General features: G+C 44.8%; 1 protein-coding gene across 1 annotated transcript in view; it reads left to right on the top strand.

Moving 5' to 3' along the window:
- Positions 1 to 8,856, top strand: part of SLC35F3 (solute carrier family 35 member F3) — a 99,812-nt gene extending 90,956 nt beyond the window's left edge. Inside the window, exons 4-7 of the mRNA XM_033842056.2 lie at positions 760 to 885; positions 2,912 to 3,104; positions 4,087 to 4,176; positions 7,248 to 8,856. Of these exons, the coding sequence (XP_033697947.1) occupies positions 760 to 885; positions 2,912 to 3,104; positions 4,087 to 4,176; positions 7,248 to 7,483 (645 nt within the window). The 3' untranslated portion in view covers positions 7,484 to 8,856. The remainder of the gene's footprint in view (positions 1 to 759; positions 886 to 2,911; positions 3,105 to 4,086; positions 4,177 to 7,247) is intronic.
- The last annotated feature ends 11,552 nt before the right edge of the window (positions 8,857 to 20,408 follow it).

Below are 20,408 nucleotides of genomic sequence, written 5' to 3'. Positions count from 1 at the left end.
GAACTTACGCGTATTCTGGGTGCTAATGCATTTCTCCTTTGCGAAGTGTTATCCCAAGTCAGTGGATCTCCTGTGCACTCTGACAGTTTGACTTTGCACAGCAGGAACGTGTATGTGTCCCTGGAGTGTCCACTCCACCTGAGTAGAACAGGATTGGAGGGGGTGGGCCGTGGAGGTCAGGCCCTGCAGCAGCCAGGGAAAGGAACTGCAGCGCCAGGGTTAGGACACTGTTTGTAGCCCTGATTGGCCCATGACACACGCTCCCTCAGAAGGTCCTACTGCTGGCGTGTAGAATGGGGCCAAGGCCTGTGGTCGTCACTGTGCCTTCTCTGTTGAGACATGAGATACCTAAAAGCGGGACCCTATGAGGTGCTTACAGAGGGGTGCGAGGGAACTAAGAGGTGGTCATCACCAGGCCTTGTCACGACCCAATAGCCTGTGGTTGGGATTATGACCGCCTCCTCTCGGGTGCCCGGGAATCACGTGGCTGCCCCCCTCCCACGTGATGCCAAGCTACGGTGCCACTCCTTGCTGCCAACCGTTTCCGGTTCCTGGGTCATGCCGGGCTTTGCCGAGTGCCCCCTTGCAAGCAGGGGCAAATATTTAGACAGGAAAGCAGCCTCTGCTTGGTCCCCAAAGAAGGACTGAAAAGGAGCCTCCCCGCCATCGCACCCCCATGAACACGCCTACCCCTTGGCCCTTAGGGGCCCCTCCGATTCCCCACCGCTGCCGTAACCACCGTGTCTTCCTTCCACGCAGATCGTGGCCGCCATCCTCGCCATCGCCGGGATCGTGATGATGACCTACGCGGATGGCTTCCACAGCCACTCTGTCATCGGCATAGCCCTGGTGGTGGGCTCGGCCTCCGTGTCCGCACTCTACAAGGTAGACGCGGGGAGCAGGCTCTCTGGGCCCTCCTGGGAGGGAAGGGCAGCCTCGGCGTGGCCGGCCCGTTGCTTTTGGGGAGGCTGTTGTTTTCCAGGGGCACCGGGCACCCGAAGCCTCGTGGTGATGAGACACACGGCAGCTCTTAGCCCTGCTTTCTAGACCTTTCCACCAATGGCTGCACATTTGCAGCATTTGGGATGAAACGGGTGGAACCGTGGACTGGCTGAGTCCGATTGGTGACTTCCTTGTTTGGATCCAGGGCCCTAACCGGCTGGCTCAGTGTCTGGTCAGGTGCTTTCCTACCAGACTGGACATGAAAATTTGAATACCTGGTACAGCTTCGAAATCTCTTATCCCATGGTTTTTGAGGCCACTAGTATTCAACATGAATCCGTGTGCATTTCAAGCGTTGCCTGTAGACTGAACGAATAAAAGCACAGCTACTATCATGTGGGGAATTATAAAATATTTTTGACAGAATGTTGGGAACTGTTGGGAGGCGTGGCCAACTGCAAGTCTCTAGAGAACAACTGTTATCCCCACACTCGCCCCTCACTCTCTCCCCTGCTCCATTTATGCCTCTCAGCCACTCTCTCCCCTCACTTGCCCTTCTCTTTGGATCCAAAGTCAAGAATGCAAATATTTTGTGGTCTCCAGGGTTGGGGAAACTGAACTGGAGGATTCAGTGAGAAATGAGATTTTAGCTTTGAGACTTATTGGCCCTTTGTGGATCCAGACGGTTGGACACAGAACATAAAGGATTGTAGAAAGTTCTAAGAAAAGGAACTTTTTTCCAGCACTGGGAGGAAGACACTTTTGGAAAGTGAAACATCTGTACCATCTTACCTTTCATCAGCTCCCTGGCCTCACTGCCCCACCATACACGGGCCATCTGCCCCCTCTGGGGCACATCTCACTCAGAGGATGTGATAGTCTAGCCCCATTCTGGGACTCCAGAACCATGGTCCAAATGCAGAAAATACTGAGAGGCCACACTCCGCTCTCTTCAATGAGCTGCATGCTAACGGGAAGCCGAGAGCGGATAGAAACGCGATCCACGATGAACACAGATATTCTGATTTAGACTTACATTTCCATCTCCTACACTGCCTGATCTTTACCCAGAGAGGCCGGTAGGTGGAAGGGTGAAAGCAATTGACTGTATTTCCCTTTCCGTGCTTCCTGCCCAGAAATGCCCAGAGATACCTGAGAGAGATGTGAAATGGCTGGAAGAGGAAGAAGGAGGAAAGTAGGAAGGACAGCAAGGCAGAGACTGAAATTGGACCATCAGGTCCGTAACTGTGGACGGTTCAGTAAACATGCGGGCTGGACGGTGGCCTCTGGGAGCTCAGCTTCCCGGCCTCTCCAGTCACCTTTGTCCCTCTCCTGGCTTTTCATGCATCTCAGATATGTACAAACAGGAACAGGTGCACGAAACCAAAGTCAGGTGTGTTCCGCTAAAACCCATGCCATGTCGGCAACAGGGGTGGTGAGCTGGAGCAGAGAGCTGTGAGTGTTATAATCCCTCTCCCTTTGATTTATAGGAAATGTCTTTGCAGCCAAAGCCCTTTTGTTTGGGGGCACTGGTTTTCAAACCGTGTTGTTCAAGGTCGGAGATTAATGTTAGGGTCCCCGAGAGGAATGTGTAATCACGGCAGATGCTTCTAATTTAAGTGGCTTCTAATTTAAGTGGCTTCTAATTTAAGTGGCTTCCTCGTCTTCAGTGCTCTGAAGCGGGGATGTGGTGTCGCGAATACAGCACAGAGGAATCAAGCCTAGTGTGATAACCTATGGTTTCTGAAGTTGCTCTCTGTGTACCTGGAGAGTAACTCTCCATCGTGTTGCTACTGGGCATAGGTAAAGCCCACCACCCTTCACTGAAGGCCATATGAGGTAGGATTCACCTGTCACATGGCTGTCGGTCCCGTGGTCCAGCCCCAGCTTGCCAAGTGCACTCGCTTCCCCATGGCAAGTTGGAGTCTTAGGTGAGCCATCACCCCTCCTCCTCTGCTCTCTCCATCAGGTCCTGTTCAAGCTGCTCCTGGGCAGTGCTAAGTTTGGAGAAGCCGCCTTATTTCTGTCCATTCTGGGTGTGTTTAACATCCTCTTCATCACCTGTATTCCTGTCATCCTCTACTTTACCAAAGTGGAACACTGGAGCTCTTTCGATGACATTCCATGGGGAAACCTTTGTGGATTTTCCGTCCTCTTATTGAGTAAGTGGCGATCACGCTGTCAGAATCACCAGAAAGCAGGGACTCACAGAGCGGCATCCGGGCAGCTCAAGGGGAGTCTTTGGAAACCCGTGTCCTGAAGGAGAAAAACGAGTCTGTTATTATCCTTAAGTTCCTCGTGCTTTTCTAGGTCATTGTGTCGCGAAAAGGAAAGCCTTTGAAATGGTGACACTGGATTCTAATTCCAGGACTACGGTCGCTGCAGTAGTGGCCATGGTCATTTGGCGCTCTGAAGAGTGAACTAGTAGCCCAGTATGCTGCGTGTTATCTACTAATAATAGTACATTCCTTACATAGGGCTGGTAAGAAGTTAGTAAATTAGTGCATGCAGAGAGCTCTTAGAACACTGCCTGATAATGTTCAGTAAATACTACCGATTATCATTAACGTTAGTGTCATCATCACCATTAGTTGATATAAGGCTGGTCCTAAGCAGGAAAGTAACCAAGGAGGTGCCTCATCCCTTTTCCATCAAAAACTGTACATACCACTTAAAAACGATTAGGATAATAAAATTTATGCTATATGCATTTTACCACAATTTAAAAAATTCAAAAAGAAATAAAACTAAATTTAAATAAATTTAAAAATAAAAACGTACATTCCAAAGCTCCTATTCATAGTCATCCCAGAATCATTGCCAGCAACAGAGAAAAGCAAAGTTAGTAGGATGCATAGGGGGCCCCAATCCTCTTTTCTAGTGCCTGCTCGCTGGTTACCTTTTCCAAATTTCTTTTCCCTTCTTCAAAGCTCAGGAAAGAGAGGAGAGCTGAGTCAGCAGGATGTTTGGCCCTGATCCCCCAGTTCTGGAGCCCTTGCAGGAACCCGGAATTCACTGAGTCAGAGTAAAGGGCAAAACACCTGCGACTCCAGCCTCATCAGAGAAGCTGGGGTCCGACGGACCAGGGGAAAGTCCAGGGCCAGTCGTGAATAACACCTGTTTTTTTTTAATTCTGTATTTCAGCATTCAATATTGTATTAAATTTTGGAATTGCTGTTACATATCCCACTCTGATGTCTCTTGGAATCGTCCTCAGTGTACCTGTGAATGCAGGTAAACCTATATGGCTTTCTGTATCTGCTTGTAAACACACACACACGCAAACACACACAAACACGCATGTGCGCACACACACGTGTATTCTGGCTGTGTCTGGCGTAGCAGGCATGTTTAACCTTCTCTGTAGAAAGAAAGCGCTTCGGTAAAACGTTGACGTTTGTGACCCATGCAATATTTTCTCCAGGGCGGCTTGATTTTCGCATACCACACCAAGATACAGAAAGTCTAAAGCCATCTCCCTCAGACTGGCGTGGGGGGATCAGATGTATATCATGAATACTATTGCTAAGTATAGACAAATATGTAGCAGAGGAAATTTTTACCTTTTGTTAAGTGGCTTTCCAGAAGAGACCGCTAGCTCCGGTTATGGAAGGCCTGAGGTAGAGGCATGTCTGCAAACTGCAGAAGCGTAAACACTGTTCCCCGAGTCCCAGGAGACAGCCCTTCCCCCAGCTGCTCAGGACCTGCTCTTTCTTTCACTGGGGACTCGCCGACACGCTCAGCCGGCAGCTCTTCCAAAGCCTGCCATCACCTGCCCCTCACCTCCTTCCTTTTCCTGGCTTCTTCTGCGATGAATTTCAGATTTTCCTCCCGGAACGCCCCCGCCTCACACCTGCCCTCCCTGTAGAACCTGTTTGTGAATCACTTCTCCCCAGAGCATTCACCCCCTTGGGCTTCGCACAGCTCCCGCCAAAGCCATCTCCCGACCCTCCCGCTTCTGGGCCGTTAGAGGATTAGGCCCCCAGGGGATGGCAACCCCTTATCCCGTTCAGTCTGGCGTTAGTAAGCCTGGAAGCACAGGCAAAGCCGCGATCAGCTTCCTAAACCTCTTCCTGCTGTCCCATTCCACACGTTCTGTATATGCCTCACCCTGGCCCCCAGACTCCTTGGGCCCGGCACCATCCCTGCCCAGAGGGAGGATGGCGGTCCCCACGCATCACCTCTCTGGGCCTTTGCTTGTCCCCTAAAAGTGAAGGTCGTCCCCACGTCATCACCTTGGTTGATACGAGAACCACATGAGATGACCTATGAGGCAGAACTTCCAAAGGCAGGAAAGCCCCTGAGCTCCTGGAAAACTGGTAAAAACGTGGTCCAGCTTGTCAGTTTCCATACACTACAGGCTTCTGAAAAATAACGCATCAACTTACCCCCGCTGCATCTTGGTGTGTCTTTATAGCCCACAGTGTTCTTATTTCAAGGAGGCATATTCCAGGCGGCCCTGGTATAGAAGCTACTTTGACCGTATCATACAGCCGGGTGTGTGAGAGGTTAATCAGAATTCTCTTACTACTTACCTGCAACGTAAGAGGGTCCGTAACGTGTCAGGGGAAGGAATTACCTTCAGTTCTCCAGGGGAGGAGAGAAGCCGAGGAGTCGGCTGTTGCCCGACTGTCAGAGCAGAGCCCTTGCTGGGCTTTCTGACTTTCCCTGACGCCCTTGTATGGCTTGCTAATTGACTCTCCCCATCTGTGAATTAACAGGCCATGCTGCCAATATTAAAAATCAAACTGCTTCTGAATTAGAGTGAGATAAAAGCGGCACTTTAATTCCACAAAAGGGCTACTAATAAAGTGCCTTTTTTTGTGTGTGTGTTTTTTGCGGTACGCGGGCCTCTCTCTGTTGTGGCCTCTCCTGTTGCGGAGCACAGGCTCCGGACGCGCAGGCTCAGCGGCCATGGCTCACGGGCCCAGCTGCTCCGCGGCATGTGGGATCCTCCCGGACCGGGGCACGAACCCATGTCCCCTGCATCTGCAAGCAGACTCTCAACCACTGCGCCACCAGGGAAGCCCACGAAGTCCTTTTTTCAGGTTTAACTTTTACCTCTCTACCCACCCTCCAGACAGAGGTGAGAGTCAGGTGCAAGGGTAGGGGGCGGGGCAGGAGGATGTGGCGGGACATGGCGCGGATGACAGAGCAGCCCCCTCATGCGGCGGGCGAGCTGGGGGGGGGACAGCGGTCCAGCACGTCAGGCTTCAGAAGCGGCACATGCACGTCAGAAAACCCTCTTTCACAAAATGCGTTCAAAACAAGCAATCTAGGGCTTCCCTGGAGGCGCAGTGGTTGAGAGTCCGCCTGCCGATGCAGGGGACACGGGTTCGTGGCCCGGTCCGGGAAGATCCTACATGCCACGGAGCAGCTGGGCCCGTGAGCCATGGCCGCTGAGCCTGCGCGTCCGGAGCCTGTGTTCTGCAACGGGAGAGGCCACAACAGTGAGAGGCCCGCGTACCACACACACACACACAAAAGCAATCTAATTCTCCCTTGTGGAGAGGCAGGCCCCAAATTTTCTTTGTTTGATTTAGTTAGGAAAAGAGAACAAGAAAGCAAAAAAAGAAAAGAAAAGAAAACCAACATTTGAAACGCTTTTGATCTTTAGTTATGAAGAGAATGATGATCTAGATTTGTACGAACCGACGTGAATCCTGTTCTCATTTTGTTCCCTCACCTGATGTGGGTCAGGAATGAGCTTCTTGGGCCTTTAATAAACTTTCATAATCGGTGGTGACACAGGTGGCATTAGAGCCTCACACTAATAATATCCTGGGGTGGAACAAAAGTTTGTATTTATTATCTTCAAAGAACCAGGTCAAGTTTGGTCTTCAGAATGTATATTATATATATCATGCTCTTAAATTATAAAAATAAAGTATGTCACTGTAGAAAATGTGAAAAGTGCCAAGAATATAAAGAAAGCAGTAACGTTTGAATTATCCTGCCAACCCGGAGGTGGCCACGATTAACTTCGGTGGATGTATATATTAATACACACGCACATCTCCAACCGCCCCTGGTGTTTCGTTTTGTCTCTCGCACAGATCAATGTGGGAACTAAGGTACCAGGTCAATTGGGGAAAGTGAAACACAGCGCAAGGCCTCGCAGCAAACAGGGTTTGTAAAGTTAACGGGGGATTTCTGGGAGGCAGCCCCTGCCCGCCTGGTCAAGGGAGAACAGCTCCGGCCCCGCGGAAGGGGGCGCCCCAGGCCCTGGCCTGGCCGGGGCCCCGCCCTCCTGATGGCCTGGCACGATCGCCCCCGCGGTAACCCACGCTCTCCATCCCCTACAGTTGTTGATCGCTACACCAGTAAGATCGTCTTCAACGGGGTCCGGGTCATCGCCATGGTCATCATCGGCCTGGGCTTCCTCCTCCTGCTTCTGCCCGAGGAGTGGGACGTCTGGTTGATGAAGCTGCTCACCCGCCTGAAAGTGAGGAAAAAGGAGGAGGCGGCGGAGGGCGGCGCGGACCTGGGCTCGGGACCTCAGAACAAGGGCGGGAGGGCCCGGCCCTCCTTCGCCCGCTGACGGTCTGCCCGAGAACTCTGTGTGACGCTCGCGTGGGTGATTTGGAATCTCTTCCCCGCAGGGGAACCTCGGTTTGGTGAGGTGTACATACCTGTACAGTTTTGGTAATCTGCGGTAAGTTATATGGTATTTATTGGCATGTCCAATTTGCTTGCACTTTTTTTCACATCAGACCTTTCACTTAAGGGTACCAGTTAAATACGGGAGAGAAGAGAACTTCTCCGCTCTTTTTAAATGAATGTAAAGCAGCATAGAGTGTTGCTTGCCTAGATCGTTCGGGATGACAGACGTTCTTGACAAGGCAGGGCAGATGTTTTGACTCTTCCCAACTGAAAATTACATTGCACACTGTGATTACTTTTCAGCTATGGTAGGTCATACCTTGTTTTATACCAGAGCTGTACTCTTAATTTTAAGGGATTTCAATGAACCAAAAGATCACTCTGAGTTAATCTGGATAAACGGATTGTTGGATGGATGGGTTGATGTGATGTGAAAAGCTGGAGCAGAAAAGGATAACGGACATGGAAAACCATTGACTGTGGCTAACTGGGGGTGGCGATCGGAGGAGGACAGGCCCGAGCCGGGTAACAGAAAGGGAAGGTTAAGTCCCAGCCCCAGCTGGCTCGCTCTCACGTGTCTATGTAAGATCATGGAAGAGAAATTACAGTGCCTTCTACAGAATTTTTGTCTTTACCTATGTGAAGCGAGGTGACATTATAGGTCACTGGTGCCGTCTTATCATTTAGATGTAGAAATCTTTAGAAACAAAAGACTATACATTGTGTGTGTGTGTGCGTGTGTGTGTGTGTGTGTACAAAAGTGGCAAAGCTGATGACCGGTGTAGTAGAACACGGGTCACGGTGCGCATATAAGGTAGACTCCGCAGAAGATGAATCGCTGGTTGCTTTTACTTCCCGACCAAGACCGCAAGATTTACTGAATCTGCAAACCTTTTTATGAAACTTTTAAGCACCACGGTGTTTACTTCCACAGTTTAGGTCTGCCAGAAAATTCTATCTGTGATAGATCTGTAAAGAGGGACAAGGGGGTTAGAGTTTACTATTTTTGAAGTTTACATTGTTACATAACGAATTGGAAACCTTATTTTGAAACGGCGTCATAACCCAGTGGTGTGCTCTGTAACCATGGAGTCTTTCGTTTCCTAGGGGAAAGGGCATTCGTGACCTGAACTTTTTAAGCAAATTATTATTCTCAGTTTCCATTCCCTGTTTAACCAAACAGATTAATAAACGATTTAAGAAAGAAGCATTCGGTGCCGTCTTGGTGGCCACTCTGTTCTTTCCCACTAGGCTAGATCTGACTTTCCAGCTTCCTCACCTCATACTTTTGTCCCAGCGAGCCCCACTCTCCTGCACCTTCAAGGCACAGGAAGCCATTCAGCCGTCTCAAGGGAAGAAAGTTCTTATTGCAGACAGAGTTGACGTTCACAAAAGAGAAATGCAGGACACAGAGGCGGCCTCGAAGGAAAGGTCTCCGGGCAGTGTTCCCCTTCCGTCCTGTCTCCTCTCCTCAGATGCCGCCCTCTGTGCAGCTCTGGGGTTGCAGCCCTTTCCTGTGCAGCCCGGTTCCCTGGCTCCCTTACACTCGGGCCTCAGAGTGGCAGCCTCAGTCCCTAAACTGACCTGGTCTTCCAGCTCAGCTCCCACACCTGACTTCTGCCTTAGGTGCCCTGACCTGTTCTGGCTCTAGAGGGAATTTGATGTAACGTGTTTGTCACTGTTGCAGGCAGCTGTGGCCAGGCGCTCTGAGGTCCAATGTCTCTCATCCTCTGGCCACAAAGGGCTGGGTTCTCTAAGAGGGCGTGTGAATGGAGAGGAGATGACAGCCTCTTTGGGACACTTCGCCCCGCCACCCATCCCTAGAGCATCTGTACACCATGCACCACTTGCTATGTGGGGTTGTAACCTGGGGAGTGTAGTCGTCCAGATCAAAGGGCTCCCCTGCCCATGTCTCCCGTGTACGCCGGGAGCCCTACAGTGGAGCCCGAGCCCGTCACCTCCATGACTGTCTGGGCTTCCAAGCTCTCGAGTTACCCCAAGGTGCCAAACAGATATTTCCTTTGTAAGCCATAACCTGAAAAATTGGGAAACCCTACACGAGAGCAGATTTACCTTCTTCTCCCATGGGCACAAAAGACTATGAAGACCCAAAAGAATTAAGAGTAGGAACTCAGAGAGATATTTATACGCCTATAATCGGAGCAGCATTAATTACAGTAGCCAAGGAGTGGAAGCCACCCAGGTGTCCATGGATGGATGAATGGATACACAACACGTGGTAAACACGTACAATGGAATAGTATTCAACCTTAGAAAGGAATGCAATTCTGACCCAGGCTACAACACGGAGGAACCTTGAAGACACTACACTAAGTGAAATAAGCCAGTCACAGAGGACAAATATTAGCTGATTCCACTAATATGAGGTACCTGGAGTAGCGGAACTCACAGAGACAGAAAGTAGGATGCTGGTTACTGGGGGCTGGGAATGAGGAGTTATTGTTCAATGGGTACAGAGTTTCAGTTTTATAAGATAAGAAACGTTCTGGAGGTCAGTGGTGGTGACGGTTGCACAATGGTGTGAAGGTACTTCCTGCCTCTGAGCTATGCGCTTAGAAAGGGTCCAAATGGTAACTTTTTATGTTATGTATGTTTTACTCCAATTACAAAAAAGACTATGAAGGGTAAGGTATGTGGAATAGAAAGGTTAGGTATGTGAAATAGAAAGGTTAAAACTTGCAGGAGAGGTTAATGCCCCTTTCAGGACATTATAAACCTGAGTTGGGGTGAGGGTTGGAGATGTAAGAGATTTCTTTCCAAGAATACAAACCACAACTCCTCTGACCCCCTCTATCCCTACCATGTAGATTTCGAGAATTGGGAGGAGCTATGGCAAACCAGGAAGGACCCATGAACAGAAAGTCTCAGGAAGGGGTTCCTTCTGATGGAACCTTGGGGGTGGCTTTGGGAAACAGGCTCCATTTTTGCTCCCCCTGGGGGATTGTCTGCCCCCTAGAGGCCAGTCTGGAAAACAGTTAAAGGATTTCTCTATTTTTGCTCCTTTAAGGAATAAAAGTAAAATGAAGATGGAAGGTACAAAGAGGCTATGGGGTCTCTGCTGCTCCAGCCCGCCCCTCTCAGAATGTGGACGTTTGGGGCCAGAGGATACAAAGTGATCAGCCAGCGCCCCCCTGCCACACTGAGTCAGCGCTGTCTCTAGGAACCCACCCACTGTGCAGACCCTGAGCTCCTCCTTACTTGGGCTGACAAGGGTAAAGAGACTCCAGAGGCAGGAAGCTGTGGTCAGAGACCTACCTCCTTACAGAACAGAGGCGTTTCCGAATGTAGGCAACGATGTGTCACATGGAGCTCTTTATCTTCAATTTTGAATATAAATGATTTGTTCTAAAATTAGAATATAGTGGTAGTTGCACAGTCCTATAAATATGCTAACACTTTTTTAAATTGTACACTTCACGTGGGTGAATTTTATGGTCCGTGGATTATTGATCTATCTCAGTCAAGTGGTTTAATGAATAAATAGTTGCCTCACAAAATGATTGAAAATTCTTTTGCCCAAATCTCACCAGTAGGAAGGACGTCTGTGGGATTGTTGGCTTGTTTTTGGCTGCCCAGCATCTGATCTCTGTTGGAAAGACTATCTTGCTGTTGTTGCAGAAGCTGAAGGGAATGGAGTCTCCATTTCAGACCCCAGCGTCCGGGGGAGAAGGGGAGGGTGTGAAATGGACTTGGCCAGTGGGCCAGTCTCCCAGGACTTAACCAGACCCCACGGAACACCCCAGGAAGACCATGCTGACCGGCCAGTCCTCCAGGGTCCTGCTGTGGCTCCGGCCTCCTCCCACCATGGAGGTCCGCATTCCTCCCTTTTCCAAACAGATCCTTCAGACACATACAGTCCCTAAGAGGCTTCCAAAAAATGTTTTTCTGTTTAAGACATAAGAAGCCACTGCTATTGCTTGAATCCAAGAACTCTGAATAATATGTGGGAGAAAACTGGAATGTTCAAAGAAAAAAGTTGGACTCTTTTTTGGGGGTTGGTTTGTTTTTACTTTCTGGTACTCACACTTCTTGAATCTGGGCTCCTTATGGCCTAGCAGGACTCCTTGGTCAAACTGCTTTAAAGAATGGAGGAGACTGATTCATAAGAAATACACCCATGATATATAAATAGAGAGGGTTTAAAACTTTTTCACAGTGCTTGAAATACATTTAAAAATTTTTTAAAGAATAATATTTTCCCTTACATAATTTTTCATGTATTCAGCATTGTCCAAATCTTGAGAAAGTCATTTTCTTGAGTTAAAATGGTAAGCTTCAGCTAAGGGAAATCTGTAAGTTATCCAAAAATGTGGAGTTACTAGAATCGTAACAGATGAGATTTTTATGTAATGTAATGTATTATGTATTGTAAATTTTAACTCAAAACATTGTGAATTTGTTTCTCTTATTGAAAAAAGAATAGGTTTCCTGTAAAAAAATGGGAAATACCCATCAAGCCACAAGCCAGCAAGAAGTGCGTTTGTACCCAGAGCAGCAGTAGCAGTAATAGCAGTGGCCTCTGACACCGGAGAGGGAGCCCAGAATCTCACCAAGAATATCTGGAGGGAGCCCCCAGGCTCTTCCTCTCTGAGGGTGACAGAAGAGGCTCTCTGCCATAAGGAAAAAATTAGAGGGACTTAAAAACCTCCAGATGGAAATTTCAGGAGTCCCCAGTGTTTAATCCCCATTGGAAACAAGACCTGCTGGCCCCCTAAAGCATTCAGTTTGTTAGGAATCTATGCTATGCTAACGACGTGGGGAATCTCAGAGGCTAGGAAGAGACAAGGGTTAAAGGGCCCTGCTTATGCCCACATACAGCAGTACCTGTGAAGGGGAAATTTGGGTATAAATAAAGAAAAGCAGTTAGCATATCACTATGGTGTTCTTTTTCAACATACACCTATGTATCGGGGACTAGAGTTTGATGTTTTTTATGCCCCTGGCCACCCTCTTGTGACACCTCCATTTATGGGAACTGTAAATTCAGTTACACCGAGTAGATGTACTTATTCAGCCAGTGTTCCCTCACTCTCCCTGTTACCCGATTTTATCCCCATAGTGAGAAAACTGCATTTATGACGTACTTTCCTTTATAATCTGGAGGGTGCAGAGCAGGCAGCCTTGTGGGGATGCTGGTAGCCTAGCGCTCTTCAAGGATTTTGCAAATGTCTATACTTTGTAGACAGCCCTGCTGAATGGTACTGCACCAGATGTTGGATTTCCTCAAGGACCTCATGTGTGAGTGTGTGTGCATGCGTTTGCCACATGTGCTGTGGGCATATAATTAGCACATCTTTCCAATCAATTAGGCTATTTCTACTTTTTTAAAATTTTGTTTAAGTAAATCATTCATGCAAACCAATCACTACATAATAATCACTAATTTTTTTAATGATACCATTTAGAGTTAGACGTATACTTATCCAGCTACAACCTAGTGACTGTCTTTAACCCCTTATCCCATGCAATCATCATTTAGGGACCTGGTGTTTTTCTCCAAAGCTTAACTTTTAAAACCAAGTCTTACCATTAGCACCAATTTAAAGTCCAAAGTACATTTGGACATTTAGCTGCCCCCCAGATCTGGCTTTCCTGAGAGCGTTATTGCGTCAAAAGTTTAACATGTTACTTTTGTCTAGATTTTCTTATATTTTCTGATAGCATTTAATTTCCTTTCTTTTCTTTAAGCAGAGAGAAGGTGCTGAGTTACTGTTTGGCAGTCTCAACTACTTTTCTGAATTCTCTGTCAGATCCTTTGCTCTCTCTTACCAATGACCATTTAGTAAGATGAAATTCTAGTGAATTCTAGGTTTTACCTGTTGCAGAGCATTTTTGCTTGGTGTTTCTCAGAAATTAAGAGAATAAGCCATGTTCTGCTATCTTTTCCCATACAGGATAAATGCTGTTAGAACTTTAGATGCCAAGAGATCACTTAAAAAACATTTGTCCAGGACTTCTGAGTATAAGAGGAATGAAAAGATTTTGAGGCCAGGGACAATAGAGGGCCACCTGCTTCTTAAATGTCAACTGCTAAAATCAATCATAATACATAAAATGCAATGAAACCTGGTCCCCAGAGTTGTCAAGGATATGTTTGTGAAAGTAACTTACAATCTGCAGAATGTTCTATGGCTCTATTAAGTAATTATCAAGGGACTTGCACAAGGCCACATGGCTGGGAGAGGCCAAGCAGATTGCCCCGTCCCCCAGGCCCTGTTTGTGGGGAGACTGCACAAAGGGAAAAGGTCTTAGGACAAGCTTCCCTGCTGAGTGATCTTGTCTAGGGCCCTTCTGAAAGAAAAGTCTCCTGGGACATTGAAAGATTTCAATTATCATGAAATCTCTGTAAGCTGGAAGTTTTCTACAAATACCATTATGCCCATAAGTTCCCCTCTGTTATTTCTTTCTAACTAAAGTCAGTGGTAGGTTTTTTGTCCTATCTCCAGATACAGTCACTCCACCTAACAATAGCAGAATATATGTTCTTCTCCAATGTACATGGTCCATTCTCCAAGATAGACCACATGTTGGCCACACAACAAGTCTCCATAAATTTAAAAGATTGAAATCATACAAACTATCCTTTCCAATCACAGTGGAATGAAACTAGAAATCAATAACAGAAGGAAACTGGAAAACTCGCGAATTTGTGGAAATTAAACAACATATTCCCAATCAACCAACAGATTGAAGGAGAAATCATAAAGAAAACTACCAAATACTGAGAGAAAAATTAAAACAAAACATACCATACCAAAACATATGGGATGCAGCAAAGGTAGTATGCAGAGGAAAATTAATAGCTGCACATGCATACATTTAAAAAAGAAAAAAGATCTCAAATCTCAAAATCTAACTTTACACCTTGGGGAACAATAAAAAGAAGAGCAAACTAAACCCAAAGCTAATAGAAGGAAGGAATAATTAAGATTAGAGTGGAAATAAATAAAGTAGAGATAGTTTATTAGCTATTTATTAGCTAATAAACTAATTCAACAAAGTTGCAGGGGACAAGATCAATGCACAAAAATCAGTTGTGTTCTGTATATATGCAATAAACAATCCAAGAGAGAAATTTAGGAAGAAAAAATCTTCTACTTACAATAGCACCGAAAAGAATAAAATGCCTAGGAATAACTTTAACCAAGGAGGTGAAAGATTTGTACACTGAAAACTACAAACATTGCCAAAAAAAAAAAAAAAAAATTAAAGAGCCCTAAATAAATGGAAAGATATCCTATGTTCATGAATTGGAAGACTTAGCATTGTTTAAGATATCAGTACTATCCAAAGTGATATACGGATTCAAACCAATCCCTATCAAAATTCCAACAGCCATTTTTGCAGAATTGGAAAAACTGATCTTCAAATTCTTACGGAATTTCGAGAGACTCAAATAGCGAAAACAATCTTGAAAAAGAAGAACAAAATCAGAGGACTCACACCTCCTGATTTCAAAACTTACTTCAAAGCTATGGTAATTAAAATGGTGTGGTACTGGCATGAGGATTAACAGACCAATGGAATAAAAATGAGATTCAGAAATAAACCCATATATCTATGGTCAATTGATTTTCTACAAGGATGCCAAGTACACTCAATGAGGAAAGATCAATCTCTTTAACAAATAGTGCTGGGACAACTGGATCTCCACATGCAAAAGAATGAAGTTCAAACCCTACCTTATGCCATATACAAAAATTAACTCAGAATGGATCAGAGACCTAAATAAAAGAGCAAAAAACTCTTAAAACTCTTAGAAGACAAGATAGGAGTAAATCTTCATGACTTGACTTTGGCAATGATACCAGAAGCATGAGAAACAAAAGAAAATATAGTAAGTTGAACGTCATCAAAATTAAAAATTTTGTGCATCAAAGTACATTATCGAGAAAGTAAAAAATACAATCTACAGAATGGGAGAAAATATTTGAAAATCATATATCTGATAAGGGTTGAATAATCAGAATATATAAAAACTTCTAATGCTCAACAATAAAAAGACAAACAACCCATTAAAAATAAGCAAAGAACTTGAATAAACATTTCTCTAATGAAGATATGCAAACGGCCAATAAGCACAGAAGAAGATGCTCAACATCACTAATCATTGGGGAAAAGCAAGTCAAAACCACAGCAAGATACCACTTCATACCTACTAGGATGGCAATGTTTATATATATATATTTTTTTTTTAATTAAAATTTTGGTTTGCCCCAATGCCTCTCTGTTGAATAAATGAGTGGGTGAAGTGAGTATTTAATTTCGCTTTATACTCTTAGTTTCTAGGACATGCCTGCTACATGGTGGGTGCTCAATAAATATTGAATTATTTATGACTTTTTACTTGGATATTAACTTACAACTGCAACTGAAATGTCAAATCCCAACCTTTGCCTGAACTTGGGAACAGTCAAGTTTTGATCTGAAAAACCTAAAGAGCTGCCTCACTTCCCATTTTTGATTGGTTGGTGGGGCCCTGTAATATATATATATATAGTATTTTTAAACAGAAAACAAAAAGTGTTTGTGAGGATGTGGGAAAATTGGAACTCATACATTGCTGGTGGGAATGTAAAATGGTACAACTACTGTGGAAAAGTTTCCCATTTCCCCAAAAAGCTAAACATAGAATTACCATATGACCCAGCAGTTCCACTCCTAGGTATAGACCCCAAAGAATCAAAAACAGGAATGTGAACTGATATTTGCACACAGATATTTGAACATTTGTACAATGTTCACTCCAACATTATTCACAACAGCCAAAAGGTAGAAACAACCCAAGTGTCCATCAAAAGATGAATGGATAAACAACATAAAATATAGACATACACTGGAATACTATTCAGCCATAAAACGGATGAAGTTCTGATGCACGCTACAACATGGATAAATTTGGGAAATATTAAACTAAGTGAAATAAGCTGGTCACTAAAGGACAAATACTGTATGATTCCACTTTTACAACGTACCTAGAATATTAGGTACTCCACAAACTTACTGTCATAGGCTTAGGAGGTGGATGAGAGGTTACCAGGGCCCAGGAGGGAGAGAAGGAAATGGGGGGTTATTGCTTAATGGGTACAGAGTTTCTGTATGCAGTGAAAAGTTTTGGAAATACATAGTGACAATGGTTACATAGCAGTTTGAATGTTAATTAATGACACTGATTTATATGGTTAAAGTTGCAAATTTTATGTTACCTTTATTTTACTACAATTTTTTTTTTAAAGCATGGGCTATGGATGGAGACAGAAAATAGAATGTGGTTAAGTACTATGATGGTCATATATCCAAGGACAGATGGGGTGGGACTGGAACTGACTAATGGCCTAGGAAAGGAAGAGCCCAGGAAGACTTTATACATGACGTACCACTTAAGTGAGCATTTTCAAGGTAAATAAAGTGGGAGAGGAGTACTAAAAACAGGGGGAAGAGCAATATTTATGGCAGAAGATGATGCTAGAGAGACACGTAGGGTGCAATCATGAGTATCAATCCTTTCAAATACCTGCCTTTTCCTGACTGATGCATAAACTGTGACTAAAAAGAGCTTAGGCCAAAAGGACCATTGGGGAGGTGTCCTGTCCTCACAAAGCACACCATGATGGAACTCCAGCAGGGAGCAGGGAGCAGGCATCTGTCTCAAAATTTACAAAGAGCAGAGCCAGGGGCGATCACACGCTGTCAGAGCAGGTGGAGGCAGGCTGGTCCTAGAATCCCATCTGGGACTGTACATGGGTGCCATGCTGATAAGATCAGCTAATGGAATCAAGAGTGGCTGCTTTCAACAGAGATGCGACCAGATCAGTCAAGCAAGCAAAGAATCAATAAGGAGGGCACTTTAGTTCCCCAGCCAAGGTCTGGCAGAGAGAGTTCCGCGTGGATTTCTGACGAAGAGTCAGCAAGCGGAAAAGTCAACTAAAAATAGAAACTCTTTTAACTTTTATGGGAACTCATAAGTGTATACTACACGATTTTATTAACATTAGAATTAATAATAGATGTTTGCAGGAAACACTACATGTTTCCAAACAACTCAACCATAGGGAATCCTAAGACTCTTTTAGGCTGTTGCCAGGTTATTTTATACGTCACTTACGATGAAGAAATCGATACTAAAAATTCTGTGTATACTAAAGAACATATTTACTCTTTCATCTGTAGTAATCTGTCACTCTCGTGTATGAATCTGGGAATTGTTCTAAACAATTCATACTAACAACTAGAAACTAAAGTGATTTCTTTAGCATCTATGATGTTTTGCTTTAGTGCATTACTTTTGAGGTTCTATTAATTAAATTCAATATTTGATACAGTTCCAGCTGTACAGCAACAGCGAGAAAAAGCAGCAGTCATTATATTCAGTGGCTTGCAGTTTCTGTCCAGTCTACACCAGGCCCCTGAGCACCCCCGGGAGTGGGGAAGCAGAAAAGAGTCCTTAGATCTGCTCTGGCTACGTGTCTGCAGCTATTAACTCACTACCTCGGTCACTGGAAAATAACTATGGAGCCACTTTTTTGAGGCAAAGCACACCATTTCCAGAAAGGCCTTTTTGAAATTCAGAGTCAGAATCTGGAAAGAGCCATCCGCCATCCACTGAGCTCATGGAGCCTGTTACTTAGAATTCGCTTCAGTGACCGGCCAAGTCACCCCTTACACGCCTGAGAGAATGTGACACAGGGCAGCTAGGCTCTTTTTCTTACTCAGATAGTGCCACAATGATGCCGCATTAAAAGTCCACCTGGAACTCAGTGGCTTAAACATGCAATGTGTGTGCCTAGGTTCACGGGTCTGCAAGGGATTGCGCTGTGGCTGCCAGGCCTGGCTCAGCTGAGCGGCCCGGCTGCAGGTGAGGGTCTGCCTGGGCCGGCTGCCAGGCTGGTGCAGGGCTCAGCTGAAGGGGATGCACACGTCTCTTCTACTATGCAGCTGCCCTTGTTCTTTGTTCTTATTTTTGTCTTTCACTCTTTTTCTGCCTTTTGTGGTTTTAATATTGAGCACTTTATATGATTCTATTTTCTCTCCTTTCTTAGAATATAAATTATACTTATTTTTTTTAACTGTTGTTAGTGGTTGCCCTAGAGTTTGCAATATACATTTACAACTAATCCAAATAACACTATACCACGTCATGTGTAGTGTGAGTACCTTATAATAACAAAATAATCCTAATTTCCCCCATCCCTTGTTATTGTTGCTGTCATTCATTTTATTTATATATAAGTGTACATATACACACATATGAAAAAGATGCAGAAGCATACATAATCGCATACATTGTTGCTATTGTCATTCTTAATAAACTGTTATCCACTAAGTCAGTTAGAAATAAGAAAAATAAAAATTTTAATTTTACCTTTACTTACTCCTTTTTCAAAGCTCTTCCTTTCTTTATGTAGACCCAAGTTTCTGACCTATTTTTTATTCTCTCTAAAGAATTTGTTTAAACATTGCTTGCAAGGCAGGTCTACTGGCAACAAATTTCCTTGATTTTTGTTTGTTTATTTCTCCATTTTTGAAGGATAATTTTGTGGGATAAGGAATTCTAGATTGGTGGGGGTTTTCTCTCAACACTTTAAGTGTTTCACTCCTTTATTTTGAATTTATTTATTTATTTTTATTTTATGGTTGCATTGTGTATTTGTTGCTGCGCGTGAGCTTTCTTTAGTTGCGGCGAGCAGGGGCTACTCTTCATTGTGGTTCACGGGCTTCTTATTGCGGTGGCTTCTCTTGTTGCAGAGCACAGGCTCTATGTGCGTGGGCTTCAGTAGTTGTGGCACACAGGCTCAGTAGTTGTGTCTCACAGGCTCTAGAGCACAGGCTCAGTAGTTGTGGTGCACGGGCTTAGTTGCTCCACGGCATGTGGGATCTTCCCGGACCAGGGCTCGAACGCATGTCCCCTGCATTGGCAGGTAGATTCCTAACCACTGTGTCACCAGGGAAGTCATTTTCACTCCTTCTATTGCCTGCCTGGTTTCTGAGCAGAAGCCACCTTTAATTCTTATCTTTGTTTCTCTGTAGATATAGGATTTTTTCCCTATCTTTGATTTTCTATAGTTTGAAAACAATATGCCTGAGTTATTTTGTTTTTTGCATTCATTTATATTATCGTGTTCTCTGAGCTTCCTGGAGTTGTGTTTTGGTGTCTGACATTAATTTGGTAGAAATTATCAGCCATTATTGTTTCAAATATTTCTTCTGTTTCTTTCTCCCTTTCTTCTCCTTCTGGGTATTCCCATTTTTGGTGTGTTACCTGTAAGTGTTGTCTCACTGTCCTTGCATATTCTGTTCTGTTTTTCCAGTCTTTGTTTCTTTGCTTTTCAGTTAGGGAGGTTTCTATTGATACGTCCTCCAGCTCAGAGATTCTCTCCTCAACTGTATCTAGTCTACTAAGAAGCCCATCAAAGGCATTCTTCATTTCTATGACAGTGCTTTTTATCTCTAGCATTTCTTTTTGGTTCTTTCTTAGGATTTCCATCTCTCCCCACTTACATTGCCCATCTGCTCTTGCCTGCTGTCTCTTTTACCCCTTAACACATGAATTATAGTTGTAATAAATTTCCAATCTGAAGATTCCAACATCCCTGTCATGCCTGCTTCTGATGCTTGCTCTGTCTCTTCAAGTTATGGGTTTTTTTGCCTTTTGGTATGCCTTGTAAATTTTTTCTTGATAACCGGACATGCTGTACCAGCTAAAAGGAACTGCTGTAAATAGGTCTTTAGTAACGTGGTAAGGTATAAGGGGAGGGGAACCATTCTATAGTCCTATGATTAGGTCTCTTTCAGTGAGCCTGTGCTCTGGACTGTAGACTTCTCAAATGAGTCTTATTTTTTTC

The sequence above is a fragment of the Tursiops truncatus genome, chromosome 16 (assembly GCF_011762595.2).
Source record: "Tursiops truncatus isolate mTurTru1 chromosome 16, mTurTru1.mat.Y, whole genome shotgun sequence".
Classification (NCBI taxonomy): domain Eukaryota; kingdom Metazoa; phylum Chordata; class Mammalia; order Artiodactyla; family Delphinidae; genus Tursiops; species Tursiops truncatus.
Note: the sequence above shows the minus strand (reverse complement) of the source record. Positions and strands in the feature narration are given on the sequence as shown.